Source organism: Geotrypetes seraphini, chromosome 6 (genome assembly GCF_902459505.1).
Source record: "Geotrypetes seraphini chromosome 6, aGeoSer1.1, whole genome shotgun sequence".
Classification (NCBI taxonomy): Eukaryota; Metazoa; Chordata; class Amphibia; order Gymnophiona; family Dermophiidae; genus Geotrypetes; species Geotrypetes seraphini.
In genome coordinates, this window is record NC_047089.1 from 223664340 (window position 1) to 223686546 (window position 22207).

Genomic DNA, 22207 nt, shown 5'->3' on the forward strand with positions numbered 1-22207 from the left:
TCCTGATTATGATGTCCTTCCGCAGGACCCAACTGAATATTTGCAACTTAAGATTAATGGTTTAACTAAAAAGGCCTTGGATGATGGACACCTTACCAGTAGAGAATTTCGGTTTCTCAATGTACGATATCCGAAGATACCTATTTTCTATTTACTTCCTAAGATCCACAAGTCCTCCACATTACCTCCTAGTCGTCCGATTGTGTCTAATCGTGGGGCTCTTTTGGAAGCCTCCTCCATATACATCGATAGATTTCTTCAACAGTTTGTGCGACAGACTCTTGCATTCACTCAAGATACGACTCAGTTTCTGGAAAAGCTGGATGCCATTAGACCTGGCCCAGATTCGATTTTGGTGACCATAGATGTGTGTTCGCTGTACACTATTATACCCCAGTCTGAAGCGCTTCAAATAATTTGTGACACTTTAGAGAAAAGGCTTAATCCCAAAGTTCCAACTGAGTTCATCTGTTCTCTTGCGAAGATTGTACTGTGTGACAGTTTTTTTATGTTTGAAGATCATCTGTTTCAGCAGAAATCTGGGATAGCTATGGGAATCACGATGGCCCCTGCCGTGGCTAATTTGTTTATGGACAAGTTTGAACGTGACTGGGTGTATGATTGTGAATTTTTTCAACATGTGGCCTTTTGGACCAGATACATTGATGACATTTTTTTAGTCTGGAATGGTAGTGTGAATGATCTAGAAAAATTTTTTGTGTACTTAGATGCTTGTCATCCGAAAGTGCGCTTTACTCATGTTTATAACATCAACCAGATTTCTTTTCTCGATGTATCTGTTGAAATTAAGGAAGGGGTTTTTCATACGTCTGTTTTCACCAAACCCACTGACTGTAATTCCACCCTGCACTATTCAAGTGCCCATTCAAGCTCTTTGAAAAAGAGTCTCCCCTATTCTCAGTTTCTGCGGATTCGGAGAATTTGCTCCTCTAAATTAGAATTTAAAAAACAGGCTGATGTTTTAAAGAAAAAATTTTTGACCCGGGGTTACCCTGCAAAAGTTGTTTCTGCAGCATATAAAAGAGCGCTATACTGCAATAGGAAGGGCCTTTTTGCTCCTAGGAGATCTGAGGCTCTGAAATTAGGTGAACAATACATGACGTGTGTAGTAACCTATTCGAGCCAATGCCATCGTTTGGTTAGCTCCCTTAAAAAACACTGGGCGATTTTACGTACCTCTGGTACATTTAAAACCTATAATTTGAGGATTGCTTTCCGGAGAACTAGGAATCTGAAGGAGATTTTATGCCCATCTGTACTGCCTAATACTAAGCTAGGGCCTGCTCATGTATGGATAGGACATAAAGCATGTGGGGCGTGTCAAATGTGTAAGATTATGTTTTGCACCAACTGTTTTTGTAATCCTAGTGATAAGAAAGAGTACATGTTACGCCATAATTCTGACTGTAAATCCTGTGGGGTGATATATGTCATACAGTGCCCTTGTGACTTGGTGTACGTGGGCCAGACCTCCCAGAAATTTACTATAAGACTCACAGAACATAAGAGTAACATTAAAAATAGAGTAATGGGGGCTCCTCTAGCCAAACATTGTCTTGAAGAATCTCATGACTTTGGGTCTTTAAAAGCCCTTATTTTAGAGGTAGTGCAGCCCAATATGAGAGGAGGAGATTTCAGGAGGTTTTTAGCACAGAGAGAACAGCGCTGGATAAATAGACTTAATACTCTGTGGCCGTCTGGCTTGAATAGATGTTTTGAGTGGCAACATTTCTATTAGGTAGTATAGGATGTTTAGCGAGGTGTGACGTCACTACGTTTTTATTACGGAAGGGCTATAAAATGTAGCCGTTGGCCATCTTAACATTGCTTTGAAATTCTGTGACCGAGTGCTGTAATGTAAGTGCTGTGTTTGTATGTGTCTACTTCGGTAGTTGCTTGAGAGCCAATTGCTTTATGTTCATTATGTGCTCATTTTTTTGCAGTGAAGCTTTGACTTGTTGTACGTCCTGGTGGCCCTGACGCAGCGGATGCTTTTGATTAATTATTTCCGCGAAACGCTGGCCGCGTCGGCAAATCTACACTAGTGACTGCACTCTTCCATAAAGACAAATCAGCAAAGTCAGCAAAGTCAGCCATAAAAGCTAAGTAGTTTGATTGCTTAATTTTTTAGTTTCTGGCTTGCACTTCCTTTTTGCAACCCGGCTGTGGGTTAGCTGTTTTAAATTGCTTTTTGAAAAATGCTTTAAAAAATATGCATGTGGGTCAATGATTGGAGTTGGAGCGATTGTACTACGGCAAATCTACACTAGTGACTGCACTCTTCCATAAAGACAAATCAGTAAAGTCAGCAAAGTCAGCCATAAAAGCTAAGTAGTTTGGTTGCTTAATTTTTTAGTTTCTGGCTTGCACTTCCTTTTTGCAACCCGGCTGTGGGTTAGCTGTTTTAAATTGCTTTTTGAAAAATGCTTTAAAAAATATGCATGTGGGTCAATGATTGGAGTTGGAGCGATTGTACTACGCTGATTTGCCTCAGTTTGTGATTGTCACTGCTGTGCGTAGGCTCCGTTTCTGAGACCCGAGCCCTTTCAGCTGTCTGGGTAATAGCAGTATTTGTACTGGTTTTCTATGATATATATATATATATATATATACTGCTGGGGTATTTTGTTGTAGTTTATACAAAGGTAGGGGAGGGTCATTAGGGTGGGCAGACTGGATGGGCCGTGGCCCTTATCTGCCGTCTATTTCTATGTTTCTATGTTTAATTTTTTGGGCATAGAAATTTTTTTCATTTCTCCTTAGACAAATTTTTATATTTCAATTTTTGTCTCCAGACATCTCTATGCTCTTGGGTTCCTAATTTTAACCATTGTCTTTCCAGTCTTCTTAAATCCCTCTTTATCATTATTAACTCTGTATCATCAAGCCGCATTGTGGTATAAATTAATATCTGGATATATGAATAAAAAAGAAAAAAACGGTCTTAGAGACATTTGGAGTATTGAGATTAAGCAGCAAATTTCTGCATCTCAATGGCCACGAATTTGGTCTTGGAGAATGAGATGTACAGTATCAGCATCTATGAGGCAAACTTGGTTCTTTTTGTTGCCTAGAGCGTTTTGGACCCCTGTTCGTTTACAAAAATTAGATAGCTCTAAGTCTAATAAATGCTGGTATTGTAATCTGGAAGCGGGGACACTTGATCATTTAATTTACCATTGTCCCTGTATAAGATTTGGAATTCAATTTGGACTCAAATAAATTGTCTATTAGAAAACCATGTTGCATTATCCTATGATACTATTCTGTTTGGCATGTCTATGAGGAAAAAAAGTCAAATATCAGCACATAATAACAAACTATTATTAATCTTGACTGGGGTTGCTATTCAGCATATCACCAATAACTGGAAAAATTATACTAATCTTAATTATATATTTTGGTGGAATTCGGTATGCCATATTTTTAAGATGGAAAGAGCAATTACAATACAGAAAGGGAACTATAATAATTTTATAAAGATCTGGGGGCCTTTGGAACGATATTGTAATGAGTAACCATCATTTTCCTTGGATGAATATATGTACACATGGGGGGGGTTCTGGAAATTTCACAAAATTATATGTTTATATTATATTTATGATATAATTGATTATAATATTTGAAAGAAGGTGTGTGGGACGGGATATAATTTTTATGTTTTTAGAATTATATGAGAATTACAAATGTTATTGTTGTTGCTAATGATATATTCCTGTACGCTTGCTGTAAGTTTTCAAAATGAATAAAGGATAAAAAAAAATAATAATAACTCTGTATCAAACCATCTCTCTAGATTTCTAAGTCTCTTTCTACGAATTTTAATGGGGGCCATCTCATTTAAAATATGGGTGCTGTTATTAATCCAAGAATCCATTAATTGTTCGATTTCTTCATTTTGTTTTGAGACTATCTCATAATGGGACCAAAATTCCACGGAATTTATCTTACCTCTGCTGGCATGAAATTTTTTGTTTCTTATTTTATTGTTTTTATTTACCGATTTAGTTGTCTTTTAATTGCCAGTTGATTTCAAAGTTGCATAGTTTGTGGTCAGACCATAAATAGTCTACCCAGTGTTCTTGTTTCCAACTAATTTTAGAATTGATCAGTTCTTTGGAAGAGAACGTAATTAGATCTAGATGGTGACCCATTTGATGAGTTTTAACTGGGGCGGGTTTAAAGTAACCTAATAAAGAAATAAGAGACCAGAATTCTGTGATTTCTGGTTGGTCTACTCGTTCAAGATGAATGTTGATATCCCTGCACAATAAATTATATGGACCTAGTATCGAATTAGTCAATAAAAATTCCAGGAAATCCTCCTTCGCTAAATTCCATTTTTTAGGTGGAACGTAAAACAGAATAGCTAAGGGTTTAGACGTTAATTTAAGATATAAAATTTCTAGATTAGAGGTGGATTTAGTTTAAAATAGAACATAAGAACATAAGAAGTTGCCTCCACCGGGTCAGACCAGAGGTCCATCGCGCCCAATGGTCCGCTCCCGCGGCGTCCCATCATGTCTATGACCTGTGAAGTGGTTCCTGACCATTTCTATAACCTACCTCTACTTCTATCTGTACCCCTCAATCCCCTTATCCTTTAGGAACCTATCTAAACCTTCCTTGAACCCCTGTAATGTGCTCTGGCCTATCACAACCTCCGGAAGCGCATTCCATGTGTCAACCACCCTCTGGGCAAAAAAGAACTTCCTAGCATTTGTTCTAAACCTGAAATAATCTCTAAAGATTACTGCTAATCCTCTCCCCCTTCCCCAAGCTCTTGCTAGTGATAAAATTTTTAAACCTGGGGGAAGGCATTCGTGGATAATAATGTCATTATCTGATAACAATATAAACAACTGGGTATAATTCAAAAAAAGATGTTCCTAAAGGGCCATAACAAGAATAGTAACATGTAAAGGAACAAAGTCAACTTCAAACGTCTTTTAGCATGGAATGGTGCTCAGATTCCAAGATGGAAGGTTAAAGAACTCAATGGGGACAAAAGCCCTCAAGAGACTTAAATGGTATCGATCATTGCACCGGGTTGTAAAAGATGTTTTGAAGTGCTGTTAAATTGATTTATAAAGTTCAAATGTCCATAAAGTACAAAAATAGTCCAAATCTTTAAACGACTACTTGTAATTAAAGCTTGAATGAAGTGAACAACTTAGCTGAAATATAAGGAATGCATTCCTTATATTTCAGCTAAGTTGTTCACTTCATTCAAGCTTTAATTACAAGTAGTCGTTTAAAGATTTGGACTATTTTTGTACTTTATGGACATTTGAACTTTATAAATCAATTTAACAGCACTTCAAAACATCTTTTACAACCCGGTGCAATGATCGATACCATTTAAGTCTCTTGAGGGCTTTTGTCCCCATTGAGTTCTTTAACCTTCCATCTTGGAATCTGAGCACCATTCCATGCTAAAAGACGTTTGAAGTTGACTTTGTTCCTTTACATGTTACTATTCTTATTATCTGATAACAACCATGTTTCTGTAAGTAGAACAAAGTCAGGATTAATTTCTTTCAGCCAATCATTAATCCATATAGACTTATTTCTCATGGATCTTATATTTAAATAGAAGCCACATAGGTTTTGGTAACTAGAAGGGTCAATTAGGAAATAATGAAAATAGGATAAATTTTTCAATGATCGTTGGTCCTCGACCTGGCAGCTGGACTTCAATGCAAAAAAATGCAAGATCATGCACCTTGACAACAATAATCCGTGCAGAACGTTCACACTGAATGGTGAGACCTTGGCTAGGACTGCAGCAGAACGGGATTTAGGGGTGATCATCAGAGAAGACATGAAAGCTGCCAATCAAGTGGAGAAGGCTTCATCCAAGGCTAGACAAATGCTGGGCTGTATCCGTAGAAGTTTTGTTAGCCGGAAGCCGGAGGTCATAATGCCTTTGTACAGGACCATGGTGAGGCCTCATCTGGAGTACTGTGTGCAATTCTGGAGGCCACATTACTGTAAGGATGTGCTGAGATTTGAATCGGTTCAGAGAATGGCCACCAGGATGATCTCGGGGCTCAAGGATCTCCCGTACGAGGATAGGCTGGACAAATTGTGGCTATACTCTCTCAAAGAACATAGGGAGAGGGGAGACATGATTGAGACATTTAAGTATATCATTGGCCGTATCGAGGTAGAAGATGATATTTTCTTTCTCAAAGGCCCCTCAGCCACAAGAGGGCATCCACTGAAAATCAGGGGCGGGAAATTTCATGGTGACACCAGGAAGTATTTCTTCACAGAAAGTGTGGTTGACCACTGGAACGGGCTCCCAGTGCAGGTGATTGTGGCCAGCAGTGTGCAAGATTTTAAGAAAAAGTGGGATGCCCATGTCGGATCTCTACGAGGGTAGGGTAGAGGTGATGCCATCAGAGCATGACCCCTAGGAAGGTAGTTAGGGGAGGGTTAATGGAGTGGGCAGACTCGATGGGCTATGGCCCTTTTCTGCCGTCTTTTTCTATGTTTCTATGTTGTTTTTTGTATAAGGCTTAGTTAATCTACGCGAAGGTGGCAAAATTTGTATTGGAAATGGGCCAGACTTTGAATAGTCATATAAACCGCAGTGTGGAAGCGTTGGAAATCTTATCTTTGCTGCACATAATGTGGAATAGTGAACTGGGATTGGGACAGAGTAAAATGGATTGGTTGCCCTACTTCTGGAACTATGGGCCAGACTCCGAATAGTCATATAAAACGCAGTGTGGAAGCGTTGGAAATCTTATCTTTGCTGCACAGAATGTGGAATAGTGAACTGGGATTGGGACAGAGTAAAATGGATTGGTTGCCCTACTTCTGGAACTAATTAAATAGAATAAAAACAACAATAAACACAATCGAGAATTTGATAAAGCCATGGTACAATTCCTTCAGTTAAAAAATTAAGATTATCAATTAATTTAAAAATAAGTTTTAGTCTGTAATAGTCCATCAATTAAATTCATATCTTTCAAGTGAATTCTTATTCATCAACTAATTCCTAGCCATCAACTAATAATTTAAGAAATTAAATTCATGTCCATCAATTAAATTCATATCCATCAACTAATTTATATCATCAGTCTGATGCCAAGACCAAAATGGAACGACTGATCCAACAATAGTGACTAAAGTAATTATAGAACTGAATTAGTAGTTTTTTTCCACTGGAACAGTTGTCTAATCTTCCAGTCCTAACATAGTAGGAAAGCCTTTCTGAAGCTTCAGCCAGTCGCTGCACTAAGGCGCATGTGCCTTAGACGTGCCCCTTCAACGGCACGCCGAATAGCAACAAGTCGTTAGCGCGGGTCCTTTTGAATCCGGCAGTCCACTGATGTTAATCGCAGTCAGCTGAGTTGGCAGGAAGCTGCACACTCCCGAGTCCAGACTGGAACAAGGCTCTGAGTAGAGTCGTTGTAGTGAGCCAGTAGTTGATAGAAAAAAACTTCTGCACAAAATAGTGGGGGATAGGCAAGAACTCTACCCCGAGAGTGAAAGAAGTGGCTGTACTGTGAGGCAGTCTTACAGCACACCGTTAGCGCAAGTCCTTTTGAATCCGGCAGTCCACTGATGTTAATCGCAGTCAGCTGGTTGGCATTCAGCTGAGTCAGCAGGAAGTCGCACACTCCCGGGTCCAGACTGGAACGAGGCTCTGAGCAGAGTCGTTGTAGTGAGCCAGTAGTTGATAGAAAAACACTTCTGCACAAAATAGTGGGGGATAGGCAAGAACTCTACCCTGAGAGTGAAAGAAGTGGCTGTACTGTGAGGCAGTTATGAGATAACATAGGTTATGGGAGGTCCTATGCAATGAGAGCCACCAATGACATATGATATGCTTTTCCTCCTAGTTGTTTCACCTAAGCCATCAAGAGAATTTTTGTGCTAGATTTAGAGTAAGTTAAAACTATTAATGGGCTTATCTTTAAAAAATTCTTCTATAACTTGCTAGGTATGAGATAGCCAATCTGATCTATATAAAGAGGTTAGTCTTTTTAAATATCCGGGAACCCTATTAATTTACTAAAATGTATTTATTGGGTTGAATTATATATAGAAGGAGTCATTTTCTGTATTTTTAGAGTTTCTCTGTGAAGCAGCAGTCCGGCACCATGGGACTGCGTCCTTTCCTCCTACTAGGAACCACCAGGAGGGGGTCTCAAGGCACTGAAGCCACCGAGAAGATGAACTTTAAGCGAAAAAGAAGCAGAGCAACTGCAAAAGACTTCTGCACGGATTGCTTGCAGAAATTGTAACTGGATATGTTTGCTAGCTCTCAGGCTAAGGAGGTGGAGCATGTGCTCAGAAAAGAGTTTGGATTTCTGCAACTTCCGGATTGCGGGTTGAGATTGAACACCTAGCATATGGAATCCAGAAGGGATGTAACAGAAAATGCCATATAGAAATTAGAAGATCCAAGAACATATATGATTGGTACATGCATTTCTCTTGGGAAACATTACTTCCTGAACACACACAAAATGCTTACCTTTCGGCATTCTAGTAAGAGGAGGATCACAACACTCCATATGAAATCCTCGGTCACAAGAGTCACAGAACAGCATGTTATCCTACAAGAGACAGACAGCAGATCATCGTAGTGCTCACAACATAGCATAATTATCAGCAATATTCCCAGGAGGTCACACTTAAACTGAATACCACTCATGACATGCATCCATCTTACATATAGCCCAGTCAGAAAAACCTACTGCATTTTTTCCTTGGTCTCGACACGAACTGCATGTTTTGCACTCAATACACTGCCACCGCAAGGCTTTCACTCGAACTGTTAACTCTGGGGAGAACTTTAAACAGGATGGATGACCTGAAAAAGATATCATTAAGCCATGAGGATCACTGAGGGTTCTATGAACTTACTGAAAAAAGGCAGAATTAAACCAGAAAATGGTGAAATTACAAAATCTTTATATATCAAATAATTTTCAACAGAGAAAGGTGACATTTGAACTTACCTGTCAACCTCATTTCCTCAAGTCCCAGTCCAGATGAGTTATGTCTTCCTGTCAGTAAATGAACCATGGGAGGGGGGGTACCTCAGAGTTGACTACTCCCCTTAAAATGACATCCACCAGGAAGTTCACTCCAACTTCAGCTGTGCCACTTCCAGCAACTACTGAATTCTTTCTGACTACATAACCACAAGACACACCACTGTGCCTTGGCTCTTAGCACCAAAAAACCAAGGGATGGATTCTAAAAAAAGTGTTCAAAAATGGGCACAGGAAATGAGCGGCACTAAGTGCAATTCTCTAAAGGGCATGCTCCCTTTACAGAACTACACTTAGCACTGATTCCCAAACTCTAACTCTGGGCACCAAACTTACATCTGCTGAAATCTGGAGTAAATGCTGGCGCCAAAGTTGGTCACACTGAACCATTATTCAGTAGCATTGTGAACAAACTTTCAGAATGACCCTGACACGCTCAGGCCCCTTCTCCTTCTGAATAGCACAGTTACTTACCGTAACAGGTGTTATCCAGGGACAGCAGGCAGATATTCTTAACGCATGGGTGACGTCACCGACGGAGCCCCGGTACGGACCTTTTTAACTAGAAAGTTCTAGTTGGCCGCACCGCGCATGCGCGAGTGCCTTCCCGCCCGACGGAGAAGTGCGTGTTCCCCAGTTAAGATAAGCCAGCTAAGAAGCCAACCCGGGGAGGAGGGTGGGACGTAAGAATATCTGCCTGCTGTCCCTGGATAACACCTGTTACGGTAAGTAACTGTGCTTTATCCCAGGACAAGCAGGCAGCATATTCTTAACGCATGGGTGACCTCCAAGCTAACAGAGAGGGAGGAGGGATGGTTGGCCATTAGGAAAATAAATTTTGTAACACAGATTGGCCGAAGTGTCCATCCCGTCTGGAGAAGGCATCCAGACAGTAGTGAGTAGTGAACGTGTGAACTGAGGACCAAGTGGCAGCCTTGCAGATTTCCTCGATGGGCGTGGAACGGAGGAAAGCCACAGAAGCAGCCATAGCTCTGACCCTGTGGGCCGTGACAGCACCTTCCAGTGAGAGATCGGCCCGAGCATAACAGAATGCAATGCAGGCAGCAAGCCAGTTGGAAAGCGTCCGTTTAGAGACAGGACGACCTAGACGGTTAGGATCGAAGGTCAGAAAGAGCTGAGGAGACGAGCGGTGAGCCCTGGTACGGTCAAGGTAGTATGCAAGGGCACGCTTACAATCCAGCGTGTGCAACGCCTGTTCCCCAGGATGAGAATGGGGTTTAGGGAAAAAGACAGGCAACACAATGGACTGGTTGAGGTGAAAAGCCGAGACCACCTTGGGGAGGAATTTAGGATGGGTACGCAGAACCACCTTGTCATGGTGAAAAACAGTGAACGGTGGATCGGCGACCAGTGCATGCAGCTCACTAACCCTCCTGGCAGAGGTGATGGCAATGAGGAAAAGCACCTTCCATGTTAGAAGTTTGAGCGAAGTTGTGGCAAGAGGCTCAAAAGGAGGTTTCATGAGGGCTGATAAAGCCACATTCAGGTCCCAGACGACAGGAGGCTTCAGAGGTGGTTTGACATTGAAGAGGCCTCTCATGAACCAGGAAACCAGAGGATGAGCCGTGAGAGGTTTTCCGAGGATAGGCTCATGAAACGCAGTGATGGCACTGAGGTGGACTCTGATTGAGGTAGACTTGAGGCCAGCATCGGACAGAGAGAGCAAATAGTCCAGTACAGTTTCCACCGCCAATGAGGTGGGATCGTGATGATGCAGGAGACACCAAGAGGAAAACCGGGTCCACTTCTGATGGTAACATTGGAGAGTGGCCGGTTTCCTGGAGGCATCCAAAATGCGACGGACAGGCTGAGACAGATTCTCTGGAGAGGTCAGCCCGAGAGAAACCAAGCTGTCAGGTAGAGCGAAGACAGATTGGGATGTAGTAGAGACTGATGCTGCTGTGTAAGTAGAGTAGGAAACACAGGAAGAGGAATGTGCTCCCTGGAGCTGAGCTGAAGCAGGAGGGAGAACCAGTGTTGGCGAGGCCACCGAGGAGCAATGAGAATCATGGTGGCCCTGTCCCTGCGGAGTTTGTATAACGTCCGCAACATCAGAGGGAGTGGAGGAAAGGCATAGAGGAACCGATCCGTCCAGTCGAGCAGGAATGCATCCGGGGCCAGACAGTGAGGAGAGAAGAGTCTGGAACAGAACTGGGGCAGCTGATGGTTGTGAGGAGCTGCAAAGAGGTCCACCTGTGGAGTGCCCCAGCGAGCAAAGATGGAGCGGAGTGTTGGGGGGTCCAGAGTCCACTCGTGAGGTTGAAGGATGCGGCTGAGATTGTCGGCCAGGGAGTTCTGTTCGCCCTGGATGTAGACAGCCTTGAGGAAGAGACTGTGGGCCGTGGCCCAGGTCCAGATGCGGAGAGCCTCATGACAGAGGAGGCGAGATCCGGTGCCGCCTTGCTTGTTTATGTAGTACATGGCGACTTGATTGTCTGTGCACAGGAGAAGAACCTGAGGGCAGAGAAGGTGCTGGAAGGCCTTGAGAGCATAGAACATGGCTCTGAGTTCCAGGAAATTGATGTGATGTTGACGCTCCTGAGGGGTCCAGAGTCCCTGGGTGCGTAGATCTCCCAGGTGAGCTCCCCACGCATAGGGGGAGGCATCCGTGGTTATGATCATGGAGTGAGGGGGTAGATGAAAGGGTAGACCCCTGGAAAGATTGGAGGAGTTCAACCACCATTGAAGAGATTGCTGAAGAGACGATGTCACAGAGATAGGATGAGAAAGAGGATCCGTGGTCTGTGACCATTGGTTGGCTAAAGTCCACTGAGGTGTCCTGAGGTGGAGTCGCGCCAGAGGAAGTACATGGACTGTCGAGGCCATGTGGCCCAAGAGGACCATCATCTGTCGAGCTGGGATGGTTTGATGAAGGAGCACCTGACGACAGAGGTGGAGCAGGGTCCGGTGTCGGTCAAAGGGGAGAAACGCCCTCATCAGAGTGGTGTCGAGAACTGCTCCGATGAACTGAAGTCGCTGTGTGGGAAGCAGATGCGACTTGGGGTAGTTGATCTCGAACCCCAAGAGATGGAGGAAAGAGATGGTGTGATGAGTGGCTTGCAGCACAAGTGGAGACGTAGTTGCTTTCACCAACCAATCGTCCAAGTAGGGGAACACCTGGAGGTTGTGAGACCTGAGGAAGGCCGCTACCACAATAAGGCACTTGGTGAACACCCTGGGCGATGATGCGAGGCCAAAAGGTAGTACCTTGTACTGATAGTGGCGGTGCTGAATCTGAAAGCGGAGGTAGCGACGTGAATTCAGATTGATGGGGATGTGAGTATAGGCCTCTTTGAGGTCCAGGGAACATAGCCAGTCGTGTTGAGAGAGAAGAGGGTAAAGCGTGGCCAGGGAGAGCATTCTGAACTTCTCTTTGACCAGACACTTGTTGAGGTCCCTGAGATCGAGGATGGGGCGGAGGTCTCCTGTCTTCTTGGGAACCAGGAAGTAGCGGGAGTAGAATCCCTGACCCCTTTGGTCCGGAGGCACCTCTTCGATGGCATTGAGAAAAAGGAGGGATTGGACCTCCCTCAGGAGGAGGGGGGTTTGGGAGGAGTGAGAAGCAGACTCTACGGGAGGATTGTCTGGTGGAAGAGTCTGGAAGTTGAGAGAGTAGCCTTGGCAAATGATGTTGAGGACCCATTGGTCTGATGTGATGACCTCCCAACGGCTGAGGAAGAGTTGGAGGCATCCTCCGATAGGCTGAGGAAGAGGCAATGATGTTGGGAGACTGGCTATGCCCTGGAGAAAAGAGTCAAAAGGGCTGAGATGATTTTGACGGAGGTAGAGGCTTGGCAGGTTGGTGAGACTGAGAGCGAGCCTGAGTTTGATGTTGTTGCCGAGGTCGGCGTGGCTGCTGTTGAGGCGGGTTGAGAGGTCTGGCCGAGAACCTGCGCTGGTAGGAAGACTGCTGTCTGTAGGTGCGAGCAGGTGGAGTCTTCTTTTTAGGTTTAATCAGAGTGTCCCACCTGGTCTCATGTGCTGAGAGTTTCTGGGTTGCTGAGTCCAGGGACTCTCCGAAGAGTTCATCACCCAGACAAGGTGCGTTAGCCAGGCGGTCCTGGTGGTTAATGTCTAGGTCAGAGACTCTCAGCCACGCCAAATGGCGCATGGCCACCGCCATGGCAGATGCGCGAGAGGTCAGCTCAAATGAGTCGTAGATGGAGCGAACCATGAATTTCCTGAGTTGGAGGAGGTTGGAAATATGTTGCTGGAAAAGAGGGACCTTACGTTCAGGAAGATATTTCTGTAAGGAGGAGAGCTGTTGCACCAGATGCTTCATGTAGAAGGAGAAGTGGAAGGAGAAGTGGAAGGAGAAGTGGAAGGTGTAGTTGTTGGCTCTATTGGCTAACATGGCATTTTGGAAAAGGCGCTTACCAAATTTATCCATGGTTTTTCCCTCTCTGCCAGGAGGGGTGGAGGCATATACACTGGAACCCTGAGAATTTTTCAAAGTAGATTCCACCAGGAGGGACTCGTGGGGTAATTGAGGTTTGTCAAACCCTGGGATTGGAATAACCCGGTACAAGCTATCCAATTTACGAGGGGCTCCAGGAACCGTGAGGGGAGCTTCACAGTTTTTATAGAAAGTTTCCCGTAAGATGTCGTGGACGGGCAACTTCAGAAATTCTTTGGGAGGTTGCTCAAAGTCTAGGGCATCGAGGAAAGCCTGAGACTTTTTAGAGTCGGACTCTAAGGGAATGGAAAGAGCTGCTGACATCTCCCTAAGGAATTTGGAGAAAGAGGATTGCTCTGGTTTTGAGACGGTGTCGATCATGGAGGGTTCTTCATCGGTTGATGAAGCGTCCTCCTCGGTACCGTGAGGGGAGTCTTCCCACAAATCTGGGTCCCTAACGTCGGGGTGCGTACGTTTGGACATCGGTGTGGAAGGCTCGGCATGGCGGGTCTTTGAAAGAGATTTGCCTGAGCGCACCGAGGCGGTACCGAGTGAGGAAGACCGATGTCGTTCCTGGGACCGGACAGGGTCGGCAGCATCACGGGTGTGTACTGTAGGTGTTTCTGCCAAGAGCACCGGCATGGAAGTATTAATCGGTACCGAGGGGGTCGACACCGATGGGACAGTGTGAGGCTCGGACCGGTCCTGTACCGGAAGGTGCGGTGCCAGCAACGCCGGCAACAGTTGTTGGAGCTGTTGTTGCAGCTGCTCCTGTAACTGTGTTTGGAGTATGGCCGCGATGCGGTTGTCCAGGGGAGGCACCGGTACCGCTTTTTTCTTCTTCGGTACCATAGGTGCCGCTCTACGCTCCGGCGATGAGGAGGCCGATGATGAGGCACTCACCGAGATCAGAGCGGAGCGTTTGCGGGGCCGGTGCGGTGCCGGGAGGGCCGGTGTCGCAACCGTGGCAGGAGGGCGCTCAAGGGAAGTGGGAGGCTTCTTAGCCGGCTTACCTGGGCCCAACGACCCCGAGGAAGGGTCCGGTGGTGTCGATGTCGTCGGTGCCGACTTTTGTGGTGCCGTCGACGTCGCAGCCGGTTCCATGGCAGATCCGGTACCAAACAAAATATTTTGCTGGATCTGCCGATTTTTCAAAGTACGCTTTTTAAGCGTAGCACAGCGGGTGCAGGTGTCAGCCCGATGCTCTGGACCCAAGCACTGGAGGCACCAATTGTGTGGGTCGGTGAGGGAGATCGGGCGTGCACACCGCTGGCACTTCTTAAAACCCGGTTGAGGGGGCATGAAGGGAAACACGGCCTCCGCAAAATTGAATCCGGAGGCCTGTATGGTGGCAACAGGCCCCGCCGGGGTCGGCCTGAAAAAATAAGGAAAACTCGACGATTTTTTTTTTTAAACAAAAATAAGGGAATCCGATAAGAAAAATAGGAAAAAAGTGAGAAAATACGCGAGCGGGAAGGCAAAAATTAGTTTTTCAGCGGCCGTTGAAAACGCATGTGTCTTCTTCGCTCCGCGGAAATGAAGAAACTGGGGACCACGCACTCCTCCATCGGGCGGGAAGGCACTCGCGCATGCGCGGTGCGGCCAACTAGAACTTTCTAGTTAAAAAGGTCCGTACCGGGGCTCCGTCGGTGACGTCACCCATGCATTAAGAATATGCTGCCTGCTTGTCCTGGGATAATGTATGCTATGGAATTTGGGCACCCAATGTAATAGAATAGCATGGAGATGCTTGCACAAATCCTAACTGATGCAAATTAATGTAAATAATTGGTTGTTAGCATCCAATAATTGTTCATTAGTCAATTAAGATGTGTGTGCATTTCAGCAGTATACCCAAATTTGGGTGCTATATACAGAATCCATAGAAAAATATCTGGTTAGGGAGAACCTCTATCTTCCAAGTCTGGGAGACATTGCTCCCCAGGAAGGGATCTTGGGAGCCCCTCAGAGAGCTTCCACTATACTCTTTGTGACCTTTTGTGGACACACCAGGCCACCTTGCACCAGAATGATGGCCTTCCTGGCAACTACTTGAACGATAAGGGAAGGGATCTATTCCCAGTAGAATAAGTGAATGATAAATGCTCTTCTCTTTCCAGGATCAAGGAAACAAAACTTCACCTCCTCCACCTCATCTACCTACTCACATTTCCAATACTGCTCCAAGATAGAGGTGACTAGGGTTAGAAACCAAGGATCCACTGGCAATTCTGGACTGCTTCATGCTTAATTGCTCTCTAGGAAAGGATCTTGGGAGCCCCTCAGAGAGCCCCCACTGTATTCTATAACCTGTTGGCAAAGCCAGCCCCTTACAACCCCACCAAGGCTTTCTCCAGACTTGCTGTTAAGAACTGCAACAACTGAGAAGTCGATTCTCTAAAGTCACCGTGCATTTAACGATGGTGCTAAGCCATCGTTAAATGCACGGATTTTACCCCCTGATTATTAAAATGGCTCACTGAAGGTTTTTCCATGCTTTCTAGCAGCCTCCGATTGTACTATGTAAATGATGTACAATGATGCCATTAATATTAAAATGACCTCTCCAAGCGATTCTTAAAAAGGAATGCCTCTCCATTTACAAGGAATCGGGGCCAATATTTACTGGCAGGGTCTGAACACTGATTGGCTCAGGCACTGACAGGAAAATAAAGCAGCTCAGACCTGCCTGGTGGTCTAGGGGGCTGTTCTCCCCTTCCAAACCTCCCTCGTACCTTTTTAGAAGAAAGGCAGAAGGGGAGATCACTCACTCCCGTTGGCAGGCCCGCCTCTTAAAAATGGCGGGCCTTCCCAGTGCATCCTGCACCAGGATGCACTGGGGAGGGGCCTAAGGTCCTGATTGGCCCAGGCACCTAGGACCCTTCCTATGGCCCATAAGAGAGGTCTTAAGCACCTGGGCCAATCAGGGCTTTAGGCCCCTCCCCGGTCCATCCAAGGATGCAACGAGAAGGGGAAGGCCCACTATTTTGAAGAGGTGGGCCTGTCAGCGGGAGATAGTTAGTTCCCTTCATATCAGTCTTCTAAAAAGGTATGAGTGGGGTTCGGAGGGGAGGATTGCCTACTAGACCACCAGGCTTGATGAGGGGATGTCGGGGGGGAGGGGGGGAGTTTGCTGCCAGGGGAGGAGGGGTCAGAGAATGGCCTACAGAGAATGGCCTACTAGACCACCAGCCTTCTATGGTGGGGGGCTGTCAAGAGAAGGAAAGCTTGCTGTCCGGGGGAGGGAGGTTATAGGTGCAGCTCTTGTGTATGTGCTTTGCACACACAACAGTTGCGCCCATTACAAAAAAGCAGCCCTGCTCTCTCTGCTTGCCAGTTCAGTCAGGGAGAGTAAGGGTTGCTTTTTTGACAGGCAGGCAGGAGGAAGAGCTGTGCTAGTGATTTTCCGCACACATAGCATGCATGTATAATTTGCATACTACTGTGCTGAGAATTGCCAGTAAAACAAAAATCGCTCCCACCAAGGTATATATATTTTTTTTTTCCTGTGGTGTTCAAGCTTAGAGAATCTGGTCCTGAGGGCCAAAACCTGCTTTTCCCACCAGGGCCCTGACTTCCTAGGGGAAAACAGAAGGCTCCCACCACCTTGTCACATGCTGAGGCTGCTCTTGCTCACATGATCCAGTTCCAAAATGGATACTGCTCCTCCCAAAAGGTACCTTTGTGGCAACTATCACCAATGTCTCCTGCTACCACACAGAAAATAGAATACCTAAAATCTTGATGCCGGATCAGCTCTACTGACCAATACTTCTCCATCACACTCAGGACAGAAGGCACTAGTCATACTGCTGACTCACCAGCTCCCTTATATGAAAAAAAGGAACTCATTTTGCAAATGACAGCATCCAGAGGAAGATATGCGGTTGGAGGGGGCTTGGTTTGGGGTCGCAGACTACAAGATAGCTTTTTATGGAGCCGGGGGGAGGAAGGGAGAAGGTTAGTAGACTACCAGGGATTTGTGTGGGTGAGAGAAAGTGGGCCTGGGGTCATTAGACCACACAGAACATTTTTTTCTTATTTAATATTGTATGGAAAGACTAGCCAGGCTTGGGGCTGGGGGGAAGGAGGCTATGATACTGTTTGTGTGGGATGGGACCAATGCAAGATGTAGTCTGAAGCAATTGAGAAAGGGTGCCACGGAACACATGCTCCTCCCAACCAACCCTTCTATGCTGCCTGAACTGGCAAACTGTTTCCCATACTAAATACATGTGAACTATTTTTTTTTTTTTTTTAATTAGCATAGCTGCAGGGTAGATAATTAGAGAATGACACGAGGAAAAAAAATCTATCCCCGTCACTGCCCTGTCACCGGACCACCGTCCCCGTCACCGCCCTGTCCCCGAACCCGCCGTCCCCTTCACTGCCCCCGCAGCATCCACCCTTCCCTCTCGCCACCTCACCAACCCTTAGCAGCCCGAGAATCTCCCTCCCTCCCCCTTACCCTCGCAGCGTAAAGAAACTTAAGAGAGGGAAGGCGCGAGGTCACTGATCAATCGTGCGTGCGGCCCCTTCCCTCCCTCCGGCCAAATCAATCTCCCTCCTTTCCCCTTACCTTCGCGGCACTTTAGAAAAGAAACTGAAGCCGGCAAAGCCTGCCTGTGCCGCCCTGCAATCACGTGTGAGTGGGCGGAAGCTTCTCCTCTGACACAACCGGAAGTTGCGTCAGAGGAGAAGCTTCCGCCCACACAGTGACTGCAGGGCGGCACAGGCAGGCTTCGCCAGCTTCAGTTTATTTTGTAAAGCGCCGCGAAGATAAGGGGGAAGGAGGGAGGATGATAGATTTGGCTGGAAGTAGGGAGGGGACGGTGCGCAATTGGTGACTGCGTGCCTTCCCTCCCTTAACTGAGGGGACAAGGCCATTCACTGCTCCACGAGGCGGTAGATGGTCTTGTCCCCGTGATCGCAGTGAGAACTTCCCCCCCCCCCACCGTTTTGCGGGATAGCCACCATGTCATTCTCTAATAATGATCACATTAATATGCATTTAAATGTGGTCTGCAGTAATGGAAATACCTATACTGAAACCATATGAGTATTGCTCGGCCAATAAAACCCACAGTAAAACTGGGTTAATGCCATGCTAATGCTTTGTACATCTACCCCCCAAAATTTGAAAACCAAAAGAAAGTGAAACTGTGAAGCCAGGGAGTGAGTGAGCAGGCCAGGCAAGAAGAGGGACAATCCCCTGTTCCACTCCAGGCTTACCCCCTTCCCCCTCTGTTTTACCTCCAGTTTCCTAAAGAAGGCTTGAGCAGAATACATCAAGCTGCTCTGGAGTCTGAAAATAAGTAGTAAAATTGTGTTCTAGGATGTTCCCTGAGAAATTAAGCCCTGCTTACACAGTAGGGAGGATAGTTTTAAACTCCAAAAAATATCCAGACGTATTAGCCATCCTTCTAGCTTCCTGACATGTTAAAAGAAAAAAAAATTCCAACAACAAATGTTGAATTGGGAAAAAATAACCCAGTTAATCCTGCCGTTCTGGGCCCTGAGCACATCTCAGAGGATCCCTTAAACTCAAGACCAGTGTCTCACAAACTTTCTGGCTGGCGGCACACTAAATCCAGTGCCCTGGCCAGAAGTGCACGGACGTCGACGCGATGACATCAAGCACATGCGTGAAGGTCCATCTGGCTGCGACCCGCTTCGTTGGGAGAGGAGGAGAGACACCGGCCAGGAGGAGAGTCATCTGCGCCGGCTGACTTCCTACAGGATGTGAGCGTGGACGACTTTCCTCCTCGCCAGTGTGTCAAGGCACATCTGAAATCTCAGGAGGCACACAGTTTGCAATACACTGCTATAGACCAGTGTTCTTCAACCGCCAGTCCGTGGAACGGTGTCAGTACACAGAAATTTTCTGCCAGTTTGCAGGGCCAGCACGTCCATCAAGCCCAAGACAGCGTTCTTCAGCCGCCAGTCCACGGCACGATCAATGCGGCATCTTCGTGCTGGCTCCCTGAGTGCTGCAGTGCACAAAGCCATGGGAAAAGGCTTCTACCCGCATCCTGCACCTGAACTGGAAGCCTTCTCTCTGAAGTCGCAACGTCAGAGGGAAGGCTTCCAGATGAGGCGCGGGACACGTGTGAGGAGCCGCTGCCCACAGCTTTGTGCAATGCAGCACTCAGGGAGCCGGCCTGAAGACGCCGTGTTGATCGCACTGTGGACTGGCTTAAATATAACACCGGGGGGCAGGCCAGAAGGCAAGGCACATGGAGGGAGAGAGACAGCAACGGTAGGGAAAATGCTTTTATTTTTTTTATTTAGTGACTGATTTGTCTGTTCAGGAAGAAATGCATTTGTTTCATTTCCTCTGGGGTTGTATTGCTTGCAGAGTCTTGCATCTTAGGTTTGTTTGTAAATATTAGTACTTTTAGTTTTTGGTCCTGCATTTGCATGGGGTTATCTGTTTTCTGGTTGGAATGAATGTTGAAAAGCATACAGTGTGCTTTGTGTATTTTAATTTTGTGGTTAACTATTAAGTGTTGTTAATACAATTATATTGTGTGTATATATGAAAAATGAATGGAAAAAATGGTGTTACAATTACTACTATTATGGGGGCAGGGTCTGGGGCGGAGACTGAGTAGAGATGGGCACGACTTAGCCCCATGTTCTTCAACTGCTAGTTCGTAGACCGGTGCTGGTCCACAAAATAATTATTTTATTTCTGCCGGTCCATAGGTATCAAAAGGTTGAAGAACACTGCTGTAGACTATATGAGCCTGAGTCTATAAACTGTGCCTAGGTTAGGCACTGCTAGTCCCTAATCACAGTTGTCTAGCAAATAACACCACCTTAGTTTTATGTACAACTAAACTGTTTTAAAAAAAATGGCATGGTGACCATGCCATTAAAAACTGATTAAGAAATCATTTCAGTTGTCAATTTAGGTTGCGCTTGGATACTGGCATGGCATCTAGTGACACCTAAGTCAAGGTGCCCTCCAACACCTAATGATACCTACCTGAAAAGTAGGGGTTATAGGTGAAGAATTGGCATGGTTGACTTAGGCGTTGTTAGGCCCTAGGTGAACTAGGCCAGGAAAACCCTGGCATAATATACTGGCACCTAGGATACCTAGGTGCCACTAGGCGTGATTCTATAAAGGAAGCCTAGTGGCTGATTAACAACTGTGCAGAGTGGCACCTACAAGTTATAGAATCAGGCCCTAGGTATGTTCCTAAGAACATAAGCAGTGCCTCTGCTGGGTCAGACCAGAGGTCCATCATGCCCAGCAGTCCCCTCACGCAGCGGCCCATCAGGTCCAGGACCTGCGTAGTAATTATCTATCTGTACCCTTCAATCCCCTTCTCCTTCAGGAAATCATCCAATCCTCTATCTATACCCTTCAATCCCCTTTTCCTTCAGGAAATCATCCAATCCCTTCTTGAAACCCAGTAGCGTACTCTGTCGTATCACTCCCTCTTGAAGCGCATTCCAGGTGTCCACCATCCTTTGTGTGAAGAAGAACTTCCTAGCATTGGTTCTGAATTTGTTCCCTCTTAATTTTTCCAAATGCCCTCTCGTTCTTGTAGTTTTCGAAAGTTTAAAAAATCTGTCCCTCTCCACTTTCTTCATGCCATTCATGATCTTGTAAGTCTCTATCATGTCCCCTCTAAGCTTCCGCTTCTCCAGGGAAAAGAGGCCCAGTTTCTCTAATCTTTCAGCATATGAAAGGTTTTCCATACCCTTTATCAGTTGTGTCGCTCTCCTCTGAACCATCTTGAGTATCGCCATATCCTTCTTAAGGTACGGCGACCAATATTAGACGCAGTACTCCAGATGCGGGCGCACCATCACCTGATATCTTAAATTGGAACTGCCTAAAAGCATCTGATATTAGTTATCAATCAATAAGAAAGCAGAAAAATTCAGTTAAACGTTTCACTGCAGAACTAAGTGGGGCAAGCATGTGACACACAGCTCTTAGAATTCTTTCAAATCTCTCTGCATGAAAATAGATGTGTTGGGGTGCACGTATGCTGGGGGAAGAATGCGCGTGCCCCTATTGAAGGAAAGTATAAGTTCTTACATTTCTAATCTTCTTTCTTGTAAACAGGAATGGTAGTCTTGACCATCGAATTAAACCCCCATCTGTCACAAGGGTTGTAGAGAGCCCACTGTTTGTTTTCATGCTCCACATCCCATTACTCTGGGATTAGTTCCACCCACTAAGTCAGTACCAAAACTTCTAGCAAGTCCTAGAATGCAAACATAAGGTCTGACGACTTAAGAAGTCCGCCTGTACATTCTCCACCCCAGCTACGTGAGCCGTCAAGATGGCCAAGAGATGGGCTTCTGCCCATTGAAAGAGCAGGTAAGCTTCCAAGCTCAGTGGTGCATTCCTGGTGCTTCCTTGCCTGTTTAAATTGTTGGTTGAAAAGACTCTGACTGCCTTTCCTTCTAGAGCACTGCCCAGGTCTCACAAAGATAACTGTATCACTCTCAGCTCCAAGCGGTTGATTGACCACTTCCTCTGAGATGGGGACCACCGCCCTTGTAGCATACATCCCTCACAAAGCGCTTCCCAATCAAACAGACTAGCATCCATCATCAGGACTGTCCCCCGGGAGATGCATAGCAACATTCCTCTGTTCAAGGACTATGGTTCCAGCCACCAGTCAAGGCTGCTCCATGCTTTCCCTGACCACGGCAGCAGGAGGTTCAGGGCATCCACTTGCAGAGGCCACCTTGAGAGGAGTGACTCCTGAAGTGTGCTCTT

At 45.8% G+C, this 22207-nt stretch overlaps 1 protein-coding gene across 3 annotated transcripts in view; it reads right to left on the reverse strand.

The window, feature by feature from the left end:
• KAT6A (lysine acetyltransferase 6A) overlaps nt 1-22207 on the reverse strand; it is a 408346-nt gene that overhangs the window by 332372 nt on the left and 53767 nt on the right. For all 3 annotated transcript variants that reach the window (XM_033949340.1, XM_033949338.1, XM_033949341.1), the window contains 2 exons: nt 8742-8857; nt 8519-8600 (listed from right to left, as the gene is read on the reverse strand). In XM_033949340.1, coding sequence (XP_033805231.1) covers nt 8519-8600; nt 8742-8857 — 198 coding nt within the window. The remainder of the gene's footprint in view (nt 1-8518; nt 8601-8741; nt 8858-22207) is intronic.